A 24,212-nucleotide genomic window follows, 5' to 3' on the forward strand; every position below is an offset into this window, starting at 1 on the left:
TGCTCCTCCATACGAGCCACAGAGTTAGGGTTCTCAGGTCTGCAAAATTTCCTGCTGGCACATCCAGATGTGTTCAAGCCCTTTAGGTTAATTCTTATTAGTTTCCTAAGGAAACAAGACTTAACCTTTTGACCACTTTTGGCCTCATCTCTTAGTAGTCTCAAACATGACTGGACCCCCATACAAAAATGTAGATGGTTCTTGTGTCTTTGTGCCTTGGACCATATTTGTTTTCTTCTCTTTCACTGTTTGTGTTTATAATGTTGCTGTTGTAGATGATACCTGTTACCAAGGAATTATAGAAGCACACAGAATGGAAAATACCTTTAAGATCAAGTCCAACCATCAGCCTAACCCCATTTTGCCTAGTAATCCAGGTCCTGAAGCACCACATCTAGTTGTTTTTTGAACATCTTCAGGGATGGTGACTACTATCACAGAATCACAGAATAACCAGGTTGGAAGAGACCCACCGGATCACCGAGTCCAACCGTTCCTACCAAACACTAAACCATATCCCTCAGCACCTCGTCCACCCGTGCCTTAAACACCTCCAGGGAAGGTGACTCAACCACCTCCCTGGGCAGCCTGTTCCAGTGCCCAATGACCCTTTCTGTAAAGAATTTTTTCCTAACGTCTAGCCTAAACCTCCCCTGGCGGAGCTTGAGGCCATTCCCTCTTGTCCTGTCCCCTGTCACTTGGGAGAAGAGCCCAGCACCCTCCTCTCTACAACGTCCTTTCAGGTAGTTGTAGAGAGCAATGAGGTCACCCCTCAGCCTCCTCTTCTCCAGGCTAAACAGCCCCAGCTCTCTCAGCCGCTCCTCATAAGGCCTGTTCTCCAGCCCTTTCACCAGCTTTGTTGCTCTTCTCTGGACTCTCTCCAGAGCCTCAACATCCTTCTTGTGGTGAGGGGCCCAGAACTGAACACAGGATTCGAGGAGCGGTCTCACCAGTGCCGAGTACAGAGGGAGGATAACCTCCCTGGACCTGCTGGTCACGCCGTTTCTGATCCAAGCCAAGATGCCATTGGCCTTCTTGGCCACCTGGGCACACTGCTGGCTCACGTTCAGTCGCTGTCAACCAACACCCCCAGGTCCCTCTCCTCCAGGCAGCTTTCTAGACAGACTTCTCCCAGTCTGTAGCACTGCATAGGGTTGTTGTGCCCCAAGTGCAGGACCCGGCATTTGGCCTTGTTAAACCTCATGCCGTTGGACTCTGCCCAGCGGTCCAGCCTGTTCAGATCCCTTTGCAGAGCCTCCCTACCCTCCAGCATATCCACACTTCCACCCAGCTTAGTGTCGTCCGCAAACTTGCTCAGGGTGCACTCAATGCCTTCATCCAGATCATTGATGAAGACATTGAACAGGGCTGGATGAAGACATTGGACAGGCCTATGTCGCTGAGCAGCTGGTTCCAGAGCTTCGCCACTCTTTCAGTAAAGAACATTTTTCTAATATCCAATCTAATCCACCCCTGGGACCCTCTTGTCCTATCTCTTGCTACTTGAGAGAAGAGACCAACACCCCACTAGCTACAGCCTCCTTTCAGGTAGTTGTAGAAGGTCTCCCCTCAGACCTTCCTCTTCTCCAGACTAAACAGCTCCAGTTCCCTCAGCCACTACTCATAAGATTTGTGCTTTGGACCCTTCACCATCTCTGTTGCCCATCTCTGGAAATACAGCAACTATGGAGAAAACTGCTTTTTGGATGTGAGCTGTGGGCTGGTTGGTACAAGCAAGGTATGTGTCTCACTGCTGCAGGTGGGATGCAAGCCCTGCACATACCCTTGCTGTCTCATGCCCCACAGCCAGGATGGTAGCATCACCTGTATGCTCTCTATTTCCAACACAAGCCAGCCTACTTCATTTTTAATTTAGTAGCAAAGGAAGCAGGCACTAGTTTATTAAAATTTCTTTCTAGTCCAGGACTATCTTCACCTTTGGTGCAGGACTAGCTGTTTCAGGGGAAGCCAGGAATCCATCGTGTCCTGGGTGGTGACCAACATTGCCGCCAAAGCCTCTCCTCACTGCAGTCCACTACTCATCTAAATCATAGGACAGGCTTTGTATGCGCTTTGCCAGTGATGATTCTTCTGCCCTTCCTAAGAAAGGGTTAAACTGAGTTTTCAGAAAACACTGTAGGCAGGACATAAGACTGCAGCTTCATGCTCCCTTATGAGCACTGTGTGTGTGTTTGGGAGGCAGTGTAATGCTTTGACAGCAGCTTGACATTGCCTTGAAAGGTGCTGGAGGCTCTGCAAGCACTTGCCAAGAGGGGGTGGGGGAAAGTGTGTCAGGCAATACTGCAGTCGCAGCCTCTTCTTGCGCTCAGCCCCGCTGCTGCTGCTGCAACTTGGAGGTCTGTGGAAGGCTCTGCTACTGGCCAACTTCTGCGGCTGGTTCTGAGCACGGCACGGAGGCAACTCTACCTCCACTGCAGCACCAGCTGCCTGCGTTTCATTTTATTTATTCTTTTCTTTTTTTTCCTTTTTTCCCCCCCTGCCTGAATTCCTCATGCCAGCCGTAGAAAGGTTCAGGCAGGCAAGAGCCAGCACATCTCAATGGGATGATGTCCGCTCTCGACTGGCGGGGTGCGAGGTGGAATACCGCTGGGAATGAAGTGCACGCTCGACATTTGCTGCATCTGCCGGAGAGTCAGGGTTCAGTGACTGCCTCCCCTTCAACCAGCTGTTCCATTTAATCACTGCGCTTCTAACTTTTGCTTTGCAATGTCTGATGGCCAGTCGAGCCGAGAGAACTAGCACGGGATTTTTGGGACAAGCTAAAAAAACCTATACCCTTCATTTTCCTATTTCTATACAGGACTGGTGAGTCGCACTATAAACAGCCATGTAAAGACATTTCTTTCTAAAGGATCGTTACGGTTTTGAGTCCTCACAAACTGGAGTGCCCAGGACAATTTCTTTTTTTCTTTTTCTGCTGGGAAGTGAGGAGCAGCGTGTGCACTGCCGCCCAAAAGTGAGCCTGAGCTGGCTGGAAAGTGATTCCAGTGCAGGCAGGGAGAGAGAAAGGAGCGGCTGTTGCAATTAGTTGAATAATTTGATAGATCACAGCAGACATGCTTTGTGGACTGAAAAAGGATTTGCAGTCAGACTTTGGTGAGTGAGCCTGTGTGTGTTTTTCCCCCTTCCTCCAGTAGTTTACTTTCGTTTACTGTTTTCCTTTAACCACCTTAAATATCATTAACAATTTCATGTGCTACTTTGGAGGGCATTTTACATACAAACTGTGACTTAATTGCTTTGATTTGCAAAATATATCTCTGCTTCTCTGGAAGGAGTTTCTCCCTGTGACCACTGGAGAGTACCCTTTATGCTGCCTCCCTCCCCTTCTCTGGCTGGAAGATTGGCAGGCAGGGGGGCTGTTCTTAAGGCACCCCAGGTATTGAGGAGCCTTTGGTGGGTTTTATTTTTTTTGTGGGGGGAGAGGGGTTTGGAAAAAAAAGTCTAAATGTAGCTCTTCTGTTTTTCAAGATCAGTTTGTGAATGGGTTGGGCATTCAGCAAGGGTGAATAGAAGGCTGGGGGAGGAGTGGGTAATGGACTCTGCTGAGCATTGTGAAATCACTGCTATCACCTCCAGTGTAATCTACTACCTTGCCTAATAAATACTTCAGCTCCTCTTGGAAATCTGCCATTTCAATGAGCTGCTAACCCGTGTTTTAGAAACCTGGTGTGAGAAGTTCACTATTACTGTGGAGTAGGTAAAAAAAATGAATTGCTTCATTTCTGCAAAAGAGTAGGTAGATGAGCATAGGAGGACACAAAGGACACAGTCACTACATCCTGGTCCCAGTCTTTCCAGGATGGGCAGCCTCTGATGTTTCTAACTGGGTGCAGTGTTCCAAGTACTTCGTTGCATGTTGTAGCTCTGCTTGTTGCAGCTAAATATACTGCATGGAACTTGCTCTACTGCTCTGATGCGTTTCCCTTCTGAAAGCAAAGACATTGGAGTTGGAAGCACAGAGGTTATCTGTAGTTTCTGAATCATTTTATGTTGTCTAAAGTGATGTAGTAGCACTGACTTTGTCCTGTCCTTGGTATCAAGATGCCTTAAACCATGACTCCAACTTCAGAAAATCCTTTTTCCTCCTTAAATCTGAGGAGTGAAATAAATATGATGTAAAGCATCTTAGCCTGGCTGTGTTGCCTAATCCCATGGATGATAACTAGAGGAAATGTCCACTTACTGCAGCAGCACAGCAAGGAGTGGTTTGGGGGTTGGGGCTTATATTGAAGCTGCTTGAGACATGGCAATGAGTCCTGGTAGGCAGAGGGAGTCTGGGTGTGTGATTTAACAGGGCAGGAATGCAGCTGTTCCGTGAAAAGATCAAAAGACAACTTGGCAGGAGCTCCCATCGCTCCTGGGGCCGAGCCACAAACTGAGCCCCTAGCTCAGAGGTGACTGACACCGGCTGTGCTGGAGAAGCCTCCTGGATGCCACCAGCCACAGGGGGGATCCAGCATGTTACCAGAGGCATCTGGTGCTTCATATGTGCAGATCCTGATAATCGTAAATGGTGATGATGTCTGGGTGTTGGGTGATCAAATGAGGAATATTGCTGATTTCAGCTCCAAAACTTTCTTGAAGAATCTTGGGTCAATATTGTGTGCATAGTTCTGCCACGTACAAGGGAATGGTGCAGTCACTGAGCTCGTAAAGAAGCCTTCTTCACATTGGTGTCAGGCTCTTGCAGCTTGTGCTGGTTGTGCTTCTGAGGACCAAGCCCATGCTTTCATCACCTAGTAGGTACTGTTTTCTTCACTGCCCCATGGAGGGGGGTAACCATCTCGTTTCACATTCAGTTATTTTAGTGCACAGAGAAAAACTTTTAGAGGACTTGATTACAATGCATTGGGTTTGGCTTTGTGGACATATAAGGGAGCTCTCTTGAAGTCACTCAGCTGGGTTCTTAATGTAATTTTTTTTTCTCTTGATAACCTGGCTTTTTCACAAGACTCATCTCATCTGGAAACCATCTGAAATGGAAGCAATAAGGTATATTGCTATCATAGCATTCATTTTAGCATTAAACGTCATAGGCAAACCCAGAAACCAGATGAATTGTTTCAAAGAGACATCCACGTGTTTCAGAAGTGCTTCCTGGGCCCACCACCATTAGGGTCTTGTTGATTTCTTCTTTCTTCTCCAGCCACTCTTGAAAGTTTTCTGATGGGAAGTTTTAATAATACAGAGCTTCCTTTTGTCCTTTGGAGTGGAAGCATCAGAAAACGTAAACTAGCGGCGATGCTTTATGGAAAGTGGGAGAAGTGTTTTATCTTCTGGTCAGAGAAAGCTTGTGTGGCTTGGCTGATACCAGTGTAATAGCGTGTTTCCACAAGAGACCTTGGAATCTTGTGATTAGAGGGTTTCCCTGAAATGCTTTCTGTCCTTTCTGAAGTCCAGGAAGGCCCTATATGTTTTGCTCTAGCAAACTTCCTGTTCGATTACTCCTTACTGCAGGAGTAGGTGCAACAACAGAGCTCATCACATCTCTTTCACACTCCTTCCAGCTGAGAATCCCATTGCATTAACCAGCCCAAGTTAAATGGTTGGTTGACTACAGCACAGGCAACTTCAGAAGACCCTTTGTATTTCAGATGTATGCATTTGGGTGACTACATTTTTTTTTTTTAAATTATGGTTTGTATAGAAGGCAACCAAAACTCAAAGATAGATGAGACTGTTCAGTGTTCTTCGGTTTAGATTTGTCTTTTGGAGTTTATTTTGCTGCCATTACAAGCCGTGCTTTTAGTGAAAGTGAGATGGACTCTGCAGATCAAGCTGAGCAGTGGGAATTTTCTTGTGCCACCTTCTTGTCCAGCAAGCTGCACCCTTTACTTGTAGGTTGGGAATGATCAGGAAGAGACTTGTTAATAAATCTCTGCCTCTTCCTGCTTGTTGGTTTTCAGGGGATCAGCTTTACTGTTCTGTGCTGTGCTTTCTCTGCGATAGCCCCGGATCTTCCCCGCTTGCAAAATAGGCAGGGGGAGAAATAGAGAAAAAAATGTCTGAAAGGGATAGAAAACCAATATGAGGTGCTAGAATAAGTTGGGAGGAAATCTTAATAGATAAATCTCCTAGGAAGGAAGATTTTATCTTTCTTATTGAAGAATTTATCACAATAGTGCTATTTAATATAACTCCTGCTCAACAAGCTGCTTACGTCACTTGTCAGCTTTGCCTCAGATGCAGCAAAATGAAAGATTAAGAGAAAATAAACCTGGGATGTGCGTACAAAGACAAGCATCCCAGGGATCGAAACTTTATCACAGTGATTTTAATTTTCTTGAGTCAAAACTCAGCAGAGAAGGTTTGTCTGGGCCATTCCTCTGCCCTCAGCTAGTATTGATCATACCTGTGTTATTGTCTGTCCACCTTGCATTTGAATGCATCAATGGTAGAAAAAATATATTGTCTCAAATTCATTCACTATACTTAAAAATTAAGGAAAAGCTTTAAGCATCTGCAATTTTAGTGCTGTTGCCTCCTGTTGTAACACAGATGCTAGGTTACTCCTTCCCTCTGTGCGTTGCTTTTCCAGGTGTCTGAAGACAGCAGTAACACTTCCTCTGTCCTCCCTTTCTTCTCTTTTAGCGTGGGCAACTCATTCTTCCCTCCAGTCTCAGATGACTGACCGGACTGCACCAATTCCATCTGAAAGAAGTCCAGCTGGACTACATCTTTCTTTGACTGTGATACCCAAACCTGGGCACTGCATTCAAACTGAGGTTCTTAGTGGTCCTGAGTAAAATGGAAGGATGATTTCACAGGTCTTGCAGACCATACCCACCTTTATACATAGCAAGATGTTAGGTTTTCTTGCAAATGAAATGGCACTGAGGGATTACATTTGGTTTGCAGTCCACAGTATCTTGAGAGTCCTTCCTTAGCTGACGCTTAAATAGTTTTTTCCCCATCCTTTATTTATATGATAATAGAATCACAGAATTGTTTAGTTTGGAAAAGACCTTTAAGATCAGAGAGCCCAGACATTACAGTTTGTGGCAACTGTTACAGTTTGTAGTAAGATGCAAATTCTCTTAAGTGTGGTTGTCACTGAACCCATTCTCCCAAAACCAGAGTTATCATAGAAATGTAGAATAACTAAAGAGGAAAGCGACTTCCAAAAGCCCGCTGGTCCAACCCCTGCTTAAAGGAGGTCCAATAAGATCAGGTTGGTCAAGGCTATATCCTGCTGACTCCTAAATATCTCCAAAGTTAGAGGTTCCACAGGCTCTCTGGGCAGGTCTGAAATAATGGGAAAAGCAGATGAAAAGAAGGTTGTGTCCTAAGTCAGACCAATAGGTCTTAGGACTTGCCTTTTTCATTTTATTATTCCTGTCCAGGTCTTGTACCTTCTATGCATCTCTACTGAATTATATATTTGTTTTTTCAAACATATGTGAATCATTCTGGATTTAAAACTGCTTTCAGTCCCTCATAGCTGTTGGCTGTCAGTAAACATAATAAAAGCAATCTCTTTGCAGTCATCCAGGTCATTTAATAAAAATCCGGAGCCTTACCAGACTGGGGATGGGCCCCCACAGAACTTTGTTTAATCATCCATCCCTTCTGATTGTGAACAACTGATGAATTTTCTCAGTGTGTGGTTTTCCAATCAGTTTTGCATACACTTCATAATCATCTGTATCCTGTTTCCCAAACATTATTATAAAAATAGCATGTGAAACAGTGTCAGAAGCATCTCTAAAATTGAGATATAACAACTTACATTTTCTGTCTATCCAGAACAGTTGCTCTGTCATAGAAAGAAATTGAGTGGACAAGACTTATTTGTGGTAGATCCAGGTTTGCAGTTAGTCCTCCTTGTCTGTCTTCAGCAGCTCACACACAGATGGTCAGTTCCAGGATTTGTTATTCTTTTGCCCCTACTCTGATATTGCTTCTATTTAGATTGTTTTGGGTTTTTTAAGTTGAACATTGTATTTTGCCCTTCTGCAGTCCTGTCACGTCTCACCCATCCTCTAGAAGGTCTTAAGGATATTTGCCAGTGGCTCTAGGCCTTCAGTAGCCAGGTTTCTCAAGTTTTGTTGACTATGTTAAATATAAATCTGTGCAGTGGAAATGAGTTCTTTCTGTTTTTTAGAGATGACCTGTTCCACCAAAATTGCTTTCTTTTATAGAAGGAAAAAATTAAAATAGTTTTGTACAACTTTTCATGGCCTGTATAAATGAATTATATTTTTATTCAGTTTTTCTCCTCCTGTATGGAGTTTACAGAGGTTTTCCTCTTAAAAGGTTGTGCTCATGCACATCTCGTTATTACATGCTTGTTAGTAGAAGGATGTTTTTCAATGCAAAAGCCAGGCAGATATAATAAACGTGTCAGTCCATCGTGTCAGTTGAACAACTGCTGTTATTGAGGTTTCCTCTCCAGCACTATCTGTTAGTGTCCTGTATCCAGCCCAGACGTTTACATCCTAGCCAACCTACTTAAAAAAGAAATCCCATTACTGCTGAAAGAGGTGCTTTGAGTGACTGAATTTCATGTGGTATGTTAACTCTTGCTTTTGGCTTTATGTCCAAGTTCATTATTCTTTATAAATTTTTTTTCTGTTTTGTTAATCCATATAAGCTAACCACACTGCCAAAGTGTTTGCATGTGTTTGGGCATGTCGGGTCTCATTCATTTTGAAAATGGGCTGTTAAAATTGATATTTGTATGTGGATGCCAATGCTTATTGCTTGTGTCATTATGTACTTAACTCAAGGATGGAAAATGTATGCAATTTTACCCAGAAGGTTAGGAAAAGGTTTTGGGCAGCTTGGAGGGAAGAGTGACTATGATTTTGTGTTTAGGTGTGTGTAGGTGTTGCAAGTGAGAAACAATTAAAGCTAACAAGTAGTAGTAATTGGAGGTGTTAGCACAGAACCAGAGGAGAGAAAGTAGATCAAAACTAAATATTTAGCCACGTTCATCAATTGACAATTGAATGCTACCAGGCATAAGAATATTTAAGGCTCTTTTCAGCTGTCAGTTCAGCTACTGCATAATTTTTAGCATGTGAGTAATCCCATCAGGGTATGCGTAGTCTTAAGCCTTGATAGGATAGGACCCCCAGGTCATTGTGTGGCTGTCTATTCAAGGTGGCAGAATAGTTTCAAGACAAGCGTGCTTAAGTGGGTGACAATCTGACTGCTAGTCTGCTTCTGATTTTTTTTTTTATAATATTATTATTATTCTCTTCACAGCAACAACAAAAAAATACTAACTAAGCCTGATGCTCTCAGCTGCCAAATTTATTAATCTGTGGATTTACAAATCAGTCTGGTAACTAAAGGGATGTGCAAAATCACACAGGATGAAGATTTTTTTTCTCCTTCTATTCCCAACAATTGCCATCCCTAATTTTTTATTTCAATTAAAGTATTTTTTTCCCCCTTTGGCCGTGTGTTTTTGTTCAAGGATCTGATAATTACACACTTGGAGATGATAGCTTTTCAAAAGTATCTTTCCCAGCAATTTTCAACTGGAGATGTGGATAAAAATATCTCCCCAATTTTTTATCAGAAATGTTTTCAGTAATGTGCAATTATGAGCTTTTCCTTCATTCAATTCATCCTGGAAGAATTTGCCTCACAGGGAAATTAGTTTCCTAGCTGCTGTAGATGCCAGCATAGTTGGCAGCTGCAGGTTTTTGTGGGGAGAAGGGATAAAAAAGGCCCAGAAATTAAAATTACTGTGAAGTAAATTGGTCCCAACACCTGGAAACCATGAAAGGATGGAATATCATACTTAGTGTTAAATCATCGTTAAACCGCTTTGCATGTCAGTCCCAAAATGGCCTTGTAAATTATTTAGTATAGCTGAGCGGTGAAGAGATGATCTCGCTTAATTGTGCCTTGCAACTGATCTGTTTCTTATGGTGCAGGTTCAAGAAATCATGTTAGAAAGGTGGAAGGACTTTTCTTCCGAGCAGCCATCTAGCTTCCAATCTCAATTTATATGTAACATTTGTGTATTAGCCTAATGAAGCTGTAAGTTAGAAGCTGGCTCAGGTTTAGGGAGCACAATGATGATGTTAAGGTAAGAAGGGCTGTGGAGAAGTTACAAAGAGAATAAATATATTTTTGTTGTGGGAGGTAGGAACTTGTAAATGTAATATCTGGCGCTCTGCTGCCCTGGTGTATGGATGAAAATGGGACTTGCTATGTCCTTCTGCTTTGTTTCATCCTCCTCTTTCCCAAAGGAGGAAGGTAAGTCCCTGATCTAGTCTTTGCTGTTGTTTTGGAGGTCGTATGACAAATTGTTTGCAGCTATTGAGCAAACTAACTTGCTTAATATTCCAAATAATGTATCCCCCTCAGCTTCTGCTCATGCCTCCTAAGCCTCTCAATGCCTGGGGAGCCCACATGTCCAGCATAGCCATTGCCTACTCTGTGGGAGCCTTCACCACAGTCGGGCGTGGGATGCCACAGCTCTAATCAGCTGCTTTTCCCCACCAAATAGCCAAGCTAAGTCGTGGATTTGCTTGTCTGCCTCTGAGCAACCATGTGCATAACAGTACAGAACGAAGGTCTCAGTCAAAGCTCTAACAGGTCTCTACTGTTGCACCGCAAGCCTCTGTGAAGTTGTCCTAGAAATCAGTCTGCTTCTGCATGAGGTCTCAGTGGAGGTCCTCTCCCCTCCCACTGTTGACACAACAGCTCATCCCTGGGGTGTCCTTATTGCAGTGGATGGTTAAGCCTGAAAGGTGAGGGATGTGGCCTGCTCCTGCCCTGGTGATTTATAGAGGATAATTTCTTTGTGGAATGCAGTGCTGCTTGGGTAGGATTAAACTCTTGGCATAAGATGAATGTACGTGTTTTGCTAAAGGTTTTTCTTCAATAAAGTAATGCATTTCCCATGTAACCTACTGTGTAAACAGATTGTGTTCATTCCTGCTATGAAATGCTGTGCTCTGTTGCTCATGCTGCAAGAGTACTTGAAACCTGCAGCCTCATAATGACCTGGGTGTGGAGGGGATCTCGGGGCAGATTCTGCAGGTTCATCCTCACCTAACTCCTCTGCAGCATGCAATGAAGCCACACACAGGGATCATCAAATATTTTTTTGTGAGGAATAGACTAGATGGCATCCTGGGGTAGAACCACAGAAATAATCCTGAAATCCAGGGAGATCAGCAGAAAGATGCTGAAGTGCATGTAGATCTTAGTCAAACAGCCCAGATGACTTGTAAACCTCATACCCATGAATTTAAAAGTCAGAGTGAAGTTAGAGCTCTGAGGCAGGGGAGGGCACATTACTCTCTGCTTCCTATTTTGCTCCAGAACCAGGTTTCACCCTGTGGTCCATGGATTCCTCACTTGCCCTTGCTGTGCAGCATCTCGCTCTTTTCTTGCTCCTCACTGCTGTCACTGGGCTGTATGAGGCAACTGCTGCCATCTGAGCAGTGAGGAATGTCATCCAGCTCTAGCCTGGCTCCAGGGACAGCCCAGATAGCTGCTTTGATTTGCGAGGCTTGGCAAGAGGCATGAGAAAACAAAAAGAAGTTGATTATTAATAATGAGAACATAAAAGGAATAAAACCAGCTTCCCTTCCCCCTTGCGGTTCAATTTACCCCCTACCTCCCACTCAAGTGAGCTCAGCAGAGGGACCATGTAAGAGGGGATAAGCGTTCACCTTGCAGGAACTGGAAAACAAAACATTTTGGAAGCTGCAGTGGAGGCGAGCGAGCAAAGCTCTGCTGGTTTTCTCTCTTTTCTAAAAGTCCCTTTATCATTCAGCAGCTGACTCGAGCACTGCCATGAGCTATAATAGGCAATTAGCTCCTAGCAGATTTATGTGACACTGCATTTTATAAGCAAACAATCATATGTGTTTAATCATTAAATGGATCTGCTGTATCTAACATTCACGGAGCTGATCTCTTCTCTTTTGTTTCTTTGTGTACATGCTCAGCTCTCTTGCACCAGTATAGACCCACAGAGATTCATATTTGTGCAAAACTGGTAGGAATGTGTTACTTGGCAGCCGCCTTTAGTTCTGGCAGGCAGTGCAAGAGGTAAGTACTTGGCAATAACTGCTTTCAGAGATGTTCAGACTCCATCAAAACGTTAGCATGATGGGAATGGGAGATGCCTGGTGCGTGAGGATGTTCCTTTCCCTTACAAACCCTCAGTGTGACAAGGGGCTGGGCAGGCACCCACGCAGCACCTCACCGAATGCGTGCTTCCAGTGATTGCAGTGTTCCCTGAACTTCTTGAGGTTTGGAAAGTAATCAGTACTCACAGTTAATTTTAGAAATACCTACATGCGCTGCTCTTCCACACGTCTATTACACACTTGACAGAACCTGCTGGTTTTAATTTTTATTAGCAAAAGTGCCTTGTTGAATCAAAATTAAGTGGGTATTTGGGAAGCATAATGTGAAGCATTACACTTAATGGTCTGTGTTCCCGAGTGGAGAGAAGCAATGACACGAGTCTCCTCTCTCCCCAAGACTCTGCAGTCTTTAGCTACACCTGAATTTTCCCAGAGTTCGCTGCTATTTCCTGTCATCCATAAGCTGTAAAACTCCTTGCTGCGTCTTTTCAGGTGTGCATTGCATCTTTTCAAAGATATGCTCTTATCTGGATGTAAACATGCTGGGGCTTGAGTTGCAGTGTGTAGGGGGGGCTGTGCTGCTTGGGGGCTGCTCAACCCAGCCCCAGAGGGTCTCCTGTGCCTCTGTTCCATCTCATCCACGCTCAGCCTGAGACCCTCCCTTGTTCAAAGGGGAAGAAGTATCTGCCTAGGGCAAAATGTGTTGGTCCCAGCCGGTGGTTCCTGTGGCTAGCACCCAATTCTCGGCTAATCCTTTGTCTGGTGCAATTTTGGATTTTAAACATAATAAAAAAAAAACAAAGGGAAAATGAACCCACAGAACTGTGAGGCTCACGAGCATAGAGCAGGATTTCTGTGTGAAAATGCTGGAGCTGTCCCAGTTGGCTCACAGGTGGTCACAAGAGTGAGCATCTCTTGTGAGCCTTTCAGAGGGTGGCAGAGTCCAGCTTCCAGCAATTTGTTCTTATTTTCACCAGGAATTTCCTTGCCTTTTGGGAATTTTTATGCTGGCTGCAGTTGAGACTGGGTTCTCCACCTGCTTTACAATGTCAAGCAACTGGAAACCAGCACAACTGTTTGCATGAAGGCAGCTATATAAAACAGCTGGAGAGCATTAATATCATTGCTGAAGCAGAGTCTTACCCATCTTTCATATAAAAAGATATTTGCTTTCATCGTGGTGGTGCTCTGCTGATCTTTGGACATCAGCCTGTTTGTAGAATGGGACATGAGCAGAGCTTGCAGTCAAGGCAAGGCTTGATTTGAAGCAAGAAGTGGGGCAAAGCCAGGGGCAGGATTTAATGGGCAATTCAGGCAAATTTTTAACAGCTGGTTTGATGGGGTTAGACCCTACTGGTTCCAATATCAAATAACTTTGAGCTTTGAAAGTTTCATATTTCATCTTGTTGTCCATCTAAATCTTACATTTACCGGCTCTTTGATTTCTCTCGTTCTCCTTCCCTCCTTTCATTTTAAGCAGGGCTCTTGCTTAAATTTTCTTTATTCTTTTAACTATAAGCTTATTCCATCTCTCGCCTCGCTCCTGTGAATCTTCTGACACAGCTGAGGATAAAAGCAGCCCAGCCGTGTACACGGGCCGTTGCATAATTGGATGGTTTGTGTCTCAGTCTAACATCTACATATGTTTAGATCAGTCATGAAGTGGGAACATCTGTATATATTCATATATAATGGCTTTTACCACGTGAATGAATAATCCAACTCCCACGATTTGGTATTTACCTTTTTTTGAAACATTGCTACTTAAATGAACACTGAGGGAAGAATCACATTTATGGGAATTAAGTCTTAGTAAGGTTTAGCGGAGCTTGATGGATAAGCTGGTGACGAGTCTAAATGGGATGCTGGAAATCTTTCTTTTAAAATAGTTAATGCTGTGTGGAACTTCTTCCTTATTTCTTGACTCCCAGTGGTTTTTAAGCACTTTGCATCAGAATGCGGTGCAAATCCAGGATAAAGCAACTGATTTGCAACCTACTGTATTGAGTATCTTCTGTTATGATGCTATCTTTCAGCAGTATCATCTGTCTTTGCAGTCCTCGTAAGAGGAGTTCCCAGACTTTGGGGGCTGTATTGTAAGCTCCAGCTGGGGGACTTGCCCCATTGCGATGTTGCTCGCAACCCTGGCTGTGAGACCCTTAGTGCTCTGGCCCACAGGATGATGGAAAAAGCTGTTGGTGATATAGCTCCTCCCTTGCTTTAGCTAGGGGCTTGCTATGTCTGCTGGTTGCTAGGTCAGGCTGGTTTATTCTCTCCCTGCAGTCAGCCAAGCCTCTCAGCCTTGCGCTTACCATGCCCTTGCTGCAGCTGGGGCCAAGCACGTGCGCAGCTGTAGGCTACGGTTAGCCAGGGTTGTTCTGGTTCACCAGACTGCTCTGATTTTTCATAGCTCCTTTTGAAGCTGTAGCTTAGTTGAGATGATAAGATCATAGAATCATAGAATAACCTGGTTGGAAGAGACCCACCGGATCATCGAGTCCAACCATTCCTATCAAACACTAAACTATGTCCCTCAGCACCTCGTCCACCTGTGCCTTAAACACCTCCAGGGAAGGTGAGTCAACCACCTCCCTGGGCAGCCTGTTCCAGTGCCAAAGATACTGCAATAGCAAACGAGGTGTGGACAGTTTGATATCTTCTCCTTATAGTTTGACTTTTTTATGCTAGTGCTGATGGGCTCCTTTAGGTTTTATATAAATCTGTTTCCTTTCTTCACCCCTTGATCTCTGGCTCATGATTTATTAAATGTTACTGCATTGAGGTACATCTGTTCTGTTGCCTGATGCATTTGGGACTTTTAGGTTTTTGTTTGTTTGTTGCTTGTGGTTTGCATGAACTTTATTATTGCTGTTGGCATTGAGATGGATTCACACTATGCCTAACTTTTATCAATCTCAGCCACCTGTTGGAATGGCACAGCAAATGTCCCAGATTTGATTCCTCATTTCATTTTTTGGGGCCTTTTCCCCAAGCAAGAGCAGGCTGGTAATTGTGGGTAGAGAGCGACTGCTAACCTGGGCAAGTGGTGGGGTGACCTTCCTTACAGCAACCCTGCTGGGCTCCCTTTGATCACCCTGTGTGAAATCTTGCTGCTGCAGGGGTTGCCCACGTCAAACTAATGTTGCTTCTGGAGACTGGCAGGAAAGCAGGATGCGTTTCACTATAATCAGATGCTTTCCTGAACTCGTCATCTAAGGAGTTATGTTTTCTAACAGGTTTCCTTAAGAGTGGTTTAGCACTCTTAGTTGCTTGCCACATTGTATGCTCTAAGTTTAGCACAAGTGCTAAAATTTTATGTATATTCATGGGAATGTGTAATTTAGTTGTGTAACATGAACTCTCTTAGAAGTGCTAGAAGAGTAAACAAACCAAAAAAACCCTGTTGTGAGTCTGTCTTCAAAAAGGTTTACAGGCTGCACAATGTCTTGTTGCCACCTTGTTTTCCGTCTCTGCTGAATCCAGTGGATTTTCCTCTGCCCTATCTACAGCCTGCTAAGAGAGTTTTGCTTGTGGCTGTTTCTCTGCTGAACTGGGTTATCGGTCTGTAGCAAAGCCCAGAAAAAAAACCCCTGTTGGCTCAGCCCACTAATTCACAAACACAACGATATCCAATGATAGTTTTTGTTACTCTCACTTTTCTTTCAAAACTTATCTCTGTCTCTTTACTTCCCATCTGTGTGTCTGCTGGGCAGTGGGTATTATAGTTTTGCTCTGAAATTGAGCATCTTTCACCAGAAAAAGATGGTGCAGAGAACCTGGGTACTTATTGCTTTTTTGGCTCGTTTGGAGGAATACTCATGTATACTCCTTCTTCATGTGAGTATGTGTTCTTAAGCCCTAAGCTGGCCAGAACCACAGAAGATACTTAAGGACAAAAATAACCTTTCCACTGAACTGTGATTTTTTTTTTCTTCTTTTCAGCCGGCTTCTGCCCAAATGGCACGTTCAACTATTTTATATATTTTTTTAGACTAGGCTCTTTTCAGCCCAAGTGATCCAGCCTCATCTCCTGCATAACAGAAGTAGCTTTAGCTCAGTTACTATGAATCATACCCCAAATCCCCTATCTAAGGACTGCTGAATGATTTTCAGAAAGATGCCCATCCATCATGACAAGACATCCAGTAACACAAAATCCAGGAGTTCAGTTGTTCTCATGGGTTGGAAAGGTAGGATGCACGCACGTTCCTGCATGTAGGATGGATCTCTACAGCTTTCTTTCCACATTCTGACCATATTCTGACTCTACCTCCCCATTGAATAGCATGTGCTCTGCTGCCATGTTCATAGAATCATAGAATAACCAGGTTGGAAGAGACCCACCGGATCATCGAGTCCAACCATTCCTATCAAAATGAGATCATGCATGAGATTAGGTTTTGTTCTCCCCTTCTCTTCAGTGTGGCATTGCCTTGTGCTTCTGAAGCTCCCTCCATACCTGGGAAGTGAAGAGCCTCTTGATTTGACAGTTATTTTGTAATACCTCGGAGGGTGGAAGACAGCAGGTACCATTTTTAAAGCAATGATCATAGAGACTAAAAGGAGTTTGTGAAAGGCAAAATAGGTCAAAGAATTTTCTATCACTATCACTGCAGCAAAATGATCTCCTTTTGAAAACGTGGAAGTTCTGACTTCTACCTGTTTTATTATCCTCAAGCTCTTGACGTGTGCTGCATATTCACATCCAGGCTGTGCACAAGGCTGAGCAGTTCTTGGCACTGCCAATGGCACCTGAATCTTGTCTCCCTGGACCTCTATGACCTTTGGCTTTCACTATTGCTGTGTCAAAAATAAAAGCTTTTGCCTGCTTGGCTGTACCTTTTGACAAACCTTCCCGGTTGGGAGGAAGCGTAGTGCCAAACCCTGAGCAGTGAAATCGGTCATAGTGGGTTTTTATTAAAACAAAGCTTGTTTTTGCATTTTGACTAACTGCAGGGTTTTTAAATAAGCAGGTAATAGTGGTTGCTAGCTTTAGGTGGCACCAGTGATTTGAGTGCTAAAGTCTAATAAATTGACAGTATTTAATTTCATTTGATTGAAAAGCCACAATAGAGCTGTCTTTTTTTTATTTTATTATTTTTTAATTTGATTTCACTCCACAGTCACTTAGTATGGTATTTGTTGCTTGAAAGAAGGGAAGTCCCAAAGGTTTGGATTCAGCAGCCTGCATTTCTTACACATCTCCATATGCCAGAGAAAGTTAGGGAGCTTATGTGGAGTTAATAGGGGTAATTGTGTTCTCTTGCCAGCTAGAATTTACTGCTGCCTGCTGCATAGATTAATGAACCCAGTTATATCTAGAGAGGCATTCTTCCCTGGGAATGGTGTTGGACTTTATCGGTCATTTCTCACTATATTAGAATTGCTGACTTGGATAACTTCGATGAGAGATCAGTCTGAAAGTGTGTCTTACTTCTCTTTAATTTTTACTTTGAAAGGTAGTTTCTTCATAAAACACAATCAGTCTATCAGAAATGTTTCATCTTCCTAGCTTATTGTTGGACTCTTCCCCAGTAGAGTCTACACTGCTCAATAAGAGAAATTGCTAGATTGACTGGAAAATGTAACTTTAATAACATCATTTCAGGCACTAGAAGTATTGAGAAATAATAATCTCATTGAGTTGGTTTCTGCACTATTCTTGTCCCTCATGCACAAAATTACTGCATATAATTTGTGTGTCTGCATGTGCAAATGTGACTTGCAAGATGGTGACAAACTGTGTATTTTCACTTGCTACTGGGTCGTTCAGAAATACAGACTTAGTGAAGCTGTCTGAAAATGTCTGGGAGGATTGAGACGGATGGTGAGAAGGGAAGTCTCTTCCCCTTTCTCTCTTAATTTTTTTTCTTTAACACTGCAAATTCAAGTCTTGCTGGGGAGTGCTTAATAAAAGCAAGCTGGAGAGGGCTCACTGAGTGAAAAGGGACCATTTTGGTATGGACATTTTTAGAGGATGCTTTGGATAAGATGGATAAAAGTGAAGATATTTGGGTTTTGTTTTGGGAAAGCTCTTTGTCCTAAAGATCCAGCCTATGCTATCCTTCAAGAAACTCTTAATACGCCTAATTTTATTCCCAAAATCATCTTCTCACTAGAACAGGGAAGGAGTTGTCCCTGATATTTTTAAGTTAAAGAAAGAAAAGAAATCACAAGTTACTTCGGAAGAACAAAAGAAACGGCTCTGTGAGCAAAATAGCCCTTATTTTCAACAGTTTTGCATCCAATATCCCTTGTTCTTCTCCCTGTCACGCAAAGGAAATAAGTGGTGAAGCTGATCTAGAGCTGGTTGTACAGCAGCTCTTTGCTTTACTGAGAGCAAGAATTTCAGTCTTTCCTATCCAAAACATAGTTTTAATGGAAGTCACAGGACTATAGTCCTGTTTCAGGCTGCTTTCTCTCCTCCCCAGGTTGATGGATATTGGCCACTCGTTTTCCAAGATGCAAGAAGGCTGTAGATGGATGTACAGACAGCATGTGAAGTTAATTTTCACAGAAAACCAAACAAACAAAAAAAAAGAAGCTGGATTTAATAAAAGATTTCTTTTTTCGATTTTTTTTTTCCTCCATTTCTCAGTATGGCTTGAGTGGAAATTAAGAACTGCTTCCAGGTCCTCTATTGCACATTCCCTCAAATGCACTGATTAGATAGTTACTCTGCACTGGCTTCCAAAGCAATAATGGGTGACAGACAATGCATTGTAGCAATGTCTCTGGTGCATAAAAGACATGACTGTAATGGCAGGTTGACTGTAGATTCTTAAATCACGTTGTCTTCATTTCTTCCCCTTTTATGCTTCTTTTTAAAAAAATGGAATGTCATGTATTTAAAGGAAGCATGAGAAGTTCCTGATCTTGGCATTGCAAGCCAAGTACAGCATTCATTCTTATCAGATGGGCCTTGGATCATTCCTTGGGAGGTGTTTAATATCCTGTGAAAGTTGATGCGAGTTAAATCTTTCCAAACCCTGTCTTCTCTGCAGAGCCACCTTAAATAGGCTTTGTGTGCACACATGCACATAAATTGGATTTTCTACTTGTTTACAAAATGCTGAAATTCTCTTCACTTCTCTATAAGAGTAGGAGTCTTCTTCCATCAGTGTTATATATCTGCTGAGGGCTTGCAGGGGGGAAGAAATATGTTCTGATATTCCTTGAAAGCCAACCTGCTTGATAACAGAGGTATGTTCTGGCTCATATCTTGGTCTCATAAAGGCTACTGCTATGCAAATAACTATCTACATGATTTTGGCTGAAAATGGTTGCTTGAAACAAATTGTTCCTTTAAAAGTAATTTTGGTTTCTTATTAAAAAGAAAAAAATAGAAGAACAAGGCATGGCGTTTTCTGTTTAACAATAGGCTATTGTATCTTTTATGGATCTGTTTCCTGTGAATAAAGCAGCAGGTGGTTATGAAATTATACATTCCTTAGAAGAGTTAGTAGATAAATGAATACAGGCTTTATATGAAAAGAAGGAGGGGAGAAGTGGAGGGTGTGGGGAGATGAATTTCATGCTGTGTATCTCTCTGGTAGAGGAAATTAGGAAGTACAACTTCCTCTTGGAATAACCTCAAAGTTTGGACAAGTTCTCCCTGGCTGAGTTGCCAGGAGCAATGACTGCACAGATGGATGGAGGAGATGCCACAAAAACCTCTGACAACACAAGAACCTGTGGAGAGTGAAGCACGTTCCCAGCTGGGGGAAGGGATTGCAGTGTTGTTGCACTGGGTACTGGCAGCAGGTTGCTAATGCTTTTGGGATGTTAGGGTTTTTTTTCCTGCCAGAATTAGCTGGGGAAATGGGAGGAAATTCAATCATTGTCTTTGGGGCAAGGACTTTGCTCCAGCAAGAGTGGTTATTGTATGGTGTGACTGTCATCTCTGGCTATGTTCTTGGAAAATTTGTGATAAGAGAAGGTGAAAAGAAAACATTTCCTTGAGTCCTCATTTGTCTTCTGTGTAACTCGTGGGTATGTGCTGTGAGAGGATTTGTTGCCAGTGAAGGCAAAAATAGGAGGATCTTTTTTCACAACATGCAGCCTCATGATTTTTTTGGTATATGTATTTATGAAATTAGGGAGGAGCTGCTCCCAAAATAACTTGGTCCATTCTAGTCTGAGCTTGCTTGTTAAGAGGGAAATTTTTAAAACAAATCTTTCTAGTGCAAAGGAGGGGAGAAGCATTTCAAAGCCTTGATTGGATCTGAGAGGCTGCTGTGGGACAGGTGTATTGAGGGTGCCCTGTACTGAGGGAGGTGGAGATAAACTCTGTGGTGGGCACTGGGTTTTTCACTAGCAGAATTACAAATGTCCCACCCCATCTCCTAGAGGATAAAAAGCCAGAATACACTGGATCTTTTAAAGGCTGGGATTTTTTTTTTCCTTTATTTTGCAATAGCCAAAACAGTCAGTGTCACGGCAATGAAGTTGTGCTGCAGAATCCCAAAACAAAAGTGACATTTTTCTTCTTGTTTTGAAGCACTTCTTAGGAGCATGGGCTGTGTCACCTAAGGATTGAGCGTATTTGTTGCTGTATACTTGTGCTACTTTTATGTAGGGCAGGATTATGAATTTGAGCTCAACTTCTGCAGTTTTCTAGGAAAAGCAGTCTGGAGATTACTGGCAGATGTTTTTATCCGTTTGTATTCTATTTATTTATTTTAAGTTTTCTGTTACAGAGCTGGAGCAAAGCATTTCTGGAGATGGGAAAAGAACTGAACGTCTGTATTGGGCTAAATGAATTCATGTACAAATTTTCCAAGGGCCTAAGGAGCTTTGGATTTATTTGAACAGAAGAAAATTCAAGCCACCTGCTGAGGAAGGATTGAGGAAGGTGGAATCTTTTATGGAAACAAAGACTTGCCTGAAGTAGAGATGTGGGAGGAGCTCTTGGACTGTGGTGGGCTCCATAATTAAGTATTTTCAGGAACTCATGCAATCTGTTTGTAGTTGTATTAAAAATGGGTGCTTTTTTGTTTTCTTATCCTAGCCTCTACAGATCTACTTGTCTCTTGTTTTAAGGCTAAGTGCTTGGAAAATGGGAAGCCACTGCTGTGCAGAGCTGGCACAACCATCTCTGACCTCCTGTGGCTGTGCTGAAATAACCCCAACTGCACTTAGGGGGGGATATGCTGGAGGTTCAGTTGTGTAGAGCCTTGCACCAATTTGAGATTCAAAATGAGTGTGCATGGGTATATCTTTTTCCCTCTCCTCCTTCTAGGAAGATGATGACTTTTTTACGGTGATTAGGTGCCTAAAGATACAGGTAGATGATTATAGTCTGATTTTTAAGTGTGTCTTTGCATCTTCAGCCACTCAGATATCTTTAAAATCCCAGGCTTTGGAGCCTGGCTCCCAGGTGGCTGCAGTTTGAATCACTGCTAGTTGCCTGACTCACTCTCACCTACCCTGTCTGTGTTCTACCTGACCACAGATAAATGTCTCCCTTGACTTAAAGCAGTAACTCTCCTCAAAATGATCAAATCACATTTAGTTTTAGTCATTTGGGTTCTTACTTCCAACCTTGTGCTTTTATTCTAGCAAAAAATACTGGCTTGCCTTACTGTGAACATCTTTTGGTTCTTTATGCTGTTTTAGTATTCATTTCTCTAAACAAGGAGTGTAATTACCCTATGGCAAAAGAACTGTCTCCAACTGTCTTTTTTCCATTAAAGAAATGGGAGGTTTTACCTCTTGGTCTTCCCACAAGATTAATGCACTTTCTCTGCAGGAACTGTCTTAAAGCGATCCAGGAGTCTGAACAACTTGCAGACAGAAAGCCTAATTGTAACAGAATCTTATTTAGCCAATGCTGACTTTCATTAAGAGGTGATCTCTGCTAATAACATAGACTAATAACTCTTCTAAATGAAACAAACCTTCCTCCCCCCCTACAGGCAGGGATAATGAACTCTTTAATCAGTGCTCTTTCTGAGGAAGCTTTTTCCCCCTGCATTTTAACAGTGGTTGGCTTGAGACCTAACTGATGTCAGGAGATCCTGGTGCCTGTGCTCACGTCCCATTGGGAATTTAACTAAGAAAAGTCAAGGTGTTATTGTGATCAGTTTTGCTGCAGGTTGCAACAGAGACAGAATACGGCCCAGGACGTCCCCACTGGCTCTGTGAAAGGCAGGGGCTGATGGGGTGTCTTGAAAAGGCAGCAATTCAGCCTTGGTGAGGGTTCAACAAATGGGTCAAGCATTCAGGAAGCCCAGGGATCCCTAATTTAGATAAGTTCTGGATTTCCTAGGACTTAGATGGATTTAAGTGTATGCACCTGACCCCTGCAAACCAGCCAGCTGCCTGCTGGAAGATTAATGGCCAAACAGGCATCTTGTTTAGAGGAGAGAATCCTGTTTGCACCCTCAGTCAGGAAGGAAGAGTGAGAAGGTAAATTCAACCTTACTATTACACCTAAGAGAATCCATATCTTGGAAATCAGGAGACCAAGTTCTGCTGTACCTGGAATAATATGTCTTTGCTGTCAGTGCCCTAATTCTTAATTCAGAAAATCAACAAGACTCAACTCAAAGACACTGAGTAAGTTGGTGGCTATCAGGACAAATGGTACAGAGTGGATGTTGCACAGATCTGTTTCTCCCTGTGCCCCTGGTTAACTGTGTCAATTCCCTTTCTGTTTTGATTGAAAATATTGGCAACTGTTATTCCCCTCTTCTTTCTTGTCTTCTCCCCTGAAGTAGGAGGTAGGAGTGGATAGTCTCCAGAGCATTAAGCGATCTAAAGGCATGAAGAAGTGGTTGTGCTGGTGGCAAAGCAGGTGACAGGGCATTTCTATGGCCCTTGGCAGCTGAGGTGCCAAATGGCACATATGGAGGAAGCAGCAGAGCTATGGCTGTACAGCCCCATGCCAATTAATCAAGGCTAAACCCTGGTGGGTGTTTGCTGTCCTCATTGCCACTGGTGCTCCTCCACTACCTCCCAGTATGACCTGGGGAGGGGAGGGTGGCTTCGCTTCACAGCTGGTAAGCCTGGTTTCCCAGGCAGCACTTTCAGATGCTAAGACAGGGAATGGAATGAAAAAATCCAAAACATGAGTAAAGCAAGAGCAGGCAATGAAACAATTCAAATGTCCTGTCACCTTTTTTTCTTTTTTTTTTTCCCCTCTCCCCCGCTTTGTCTTCTGTGCAATTCTAGAAACAAATGATTTCCTACCTTCCTACCAAGACTGAGCTGCCTGCTCTACCTGGAGGCAGACTTGGTCCCATCTGGGCCATCTCTTTTGCAGTTGTGATGTTTCTGAGCCAGGTTCTTGCTGCATGGCTGAACGATTTTGCAGGGCAATAGCTGTTCCTCAGTGCGCTGCCCTGAATCCTGGCTGGGGTTTCCCCTGTCAGGGAGGCAGATGAACAACCAGTCTGCCAATTTTCTTTTGTATGGGTTCAAGCTCCTGGAAGATACCTGTGTTTTGCAGAACTTTCTCCCCATATCATTCTCCCTGGGAGAAATTCCTATGCTGCTTCACAAAACGATGCTGCCTCCAGCAGGGCTCTTTCACTCCTGAGTCACCCTGCTTGGAAAGCTGGGTGCTCCTTGCACAATCCCAATTAAAAAGCCATTAATGATCTGGCAGCAGGGTTAGGTGTTGGAGTGTGCCCTGACCTTCCCTTCTTTCTGTACCTGGTACTTCAGCTAAAGCAAGGAGATACTTTTCCTGTGTCTTTGTCTGCCAAGTTTGTTTTTGTGGGAATGAGATGGGATTATCTCCTCTTTATTGTCACCCCATGAGATGTGTAGAACTGTAAGCCACTTTCTGCAGGGGAGGAGGGCTCAGGGCCATGTGTGAAGGGACAGGGACTCCGGAGCTCTTATTTCCCTGGTGTTAGTAAGCTATTGAAATTGCAAAAAATCTTGTCAAAGAACTTACAGGAACTTTTCTGTATTGTCACAGACTCCTATGGGATCAATATATGAAAAGTGTTGCGGTCTCAGTTTTACTGAAAGTTTGTGTACTTGGTGAGTTTTTATGAAAGATTGAGAGCCAGCATTGACACAGCTGCTTGAAAATCACCAATTACACAGTTTTTTGGAAAATTTTTGGCCCACTTGGTGTGAGAGAAGAATCTTGAAAAACATACCTCTAAT

The 24,212-nt window shown here is 43.2% G+C and overlaps 1 protein-coding gene across 7 annotated transcripts in view; it reads left to right on the top strand.

Moving 5' to 3' along the window:
* Positions 1 to 24,212, top strand: part of GRIP2 (glutamate receptor interacting protein 2) — a 261,667-nt gene that overhangs the window by 175,297 nt on the left and 62,158 nt on the right. Inside the window, exon 1 of one of the 7 annotated variants that reach the window (XM_069865787.1) lies at positions 2,962 to 3,117. The exons of the other annotated variants lie outside the window; for them this stretch is intronic. Within the exon in view, the coding sequence (XP_069721888.1) occupies positions 3,078 to 3,117 (40 nt within the window). The 5' untranslated portion in view covers positions 2,962 to 3,077. Of the gene's footprint in view, positions 1 to 2,961; positions 3,118 to 24,212 lie in introns of those variants that run through there. 7 annotated transcript variants of the gene reach the window in all.

The sequence above is a fragment of the Phaenicophaeus curvirostris genome, chromosome 11, assembly GCF_032191515.1.
Source record: "Phaenicophaeus curvirostris isolate KB17595 chromosome 11, BPBGC_Pcur_1.0, whole genome shotgun sequence".
Classification (NCBI taxonomy): Eukaryota; Metazoa; Chordata; class Aves; order Cuculiformes; family Cuculidae; genus Phaenicophaeus; species Phaenicophaeus curvirostris.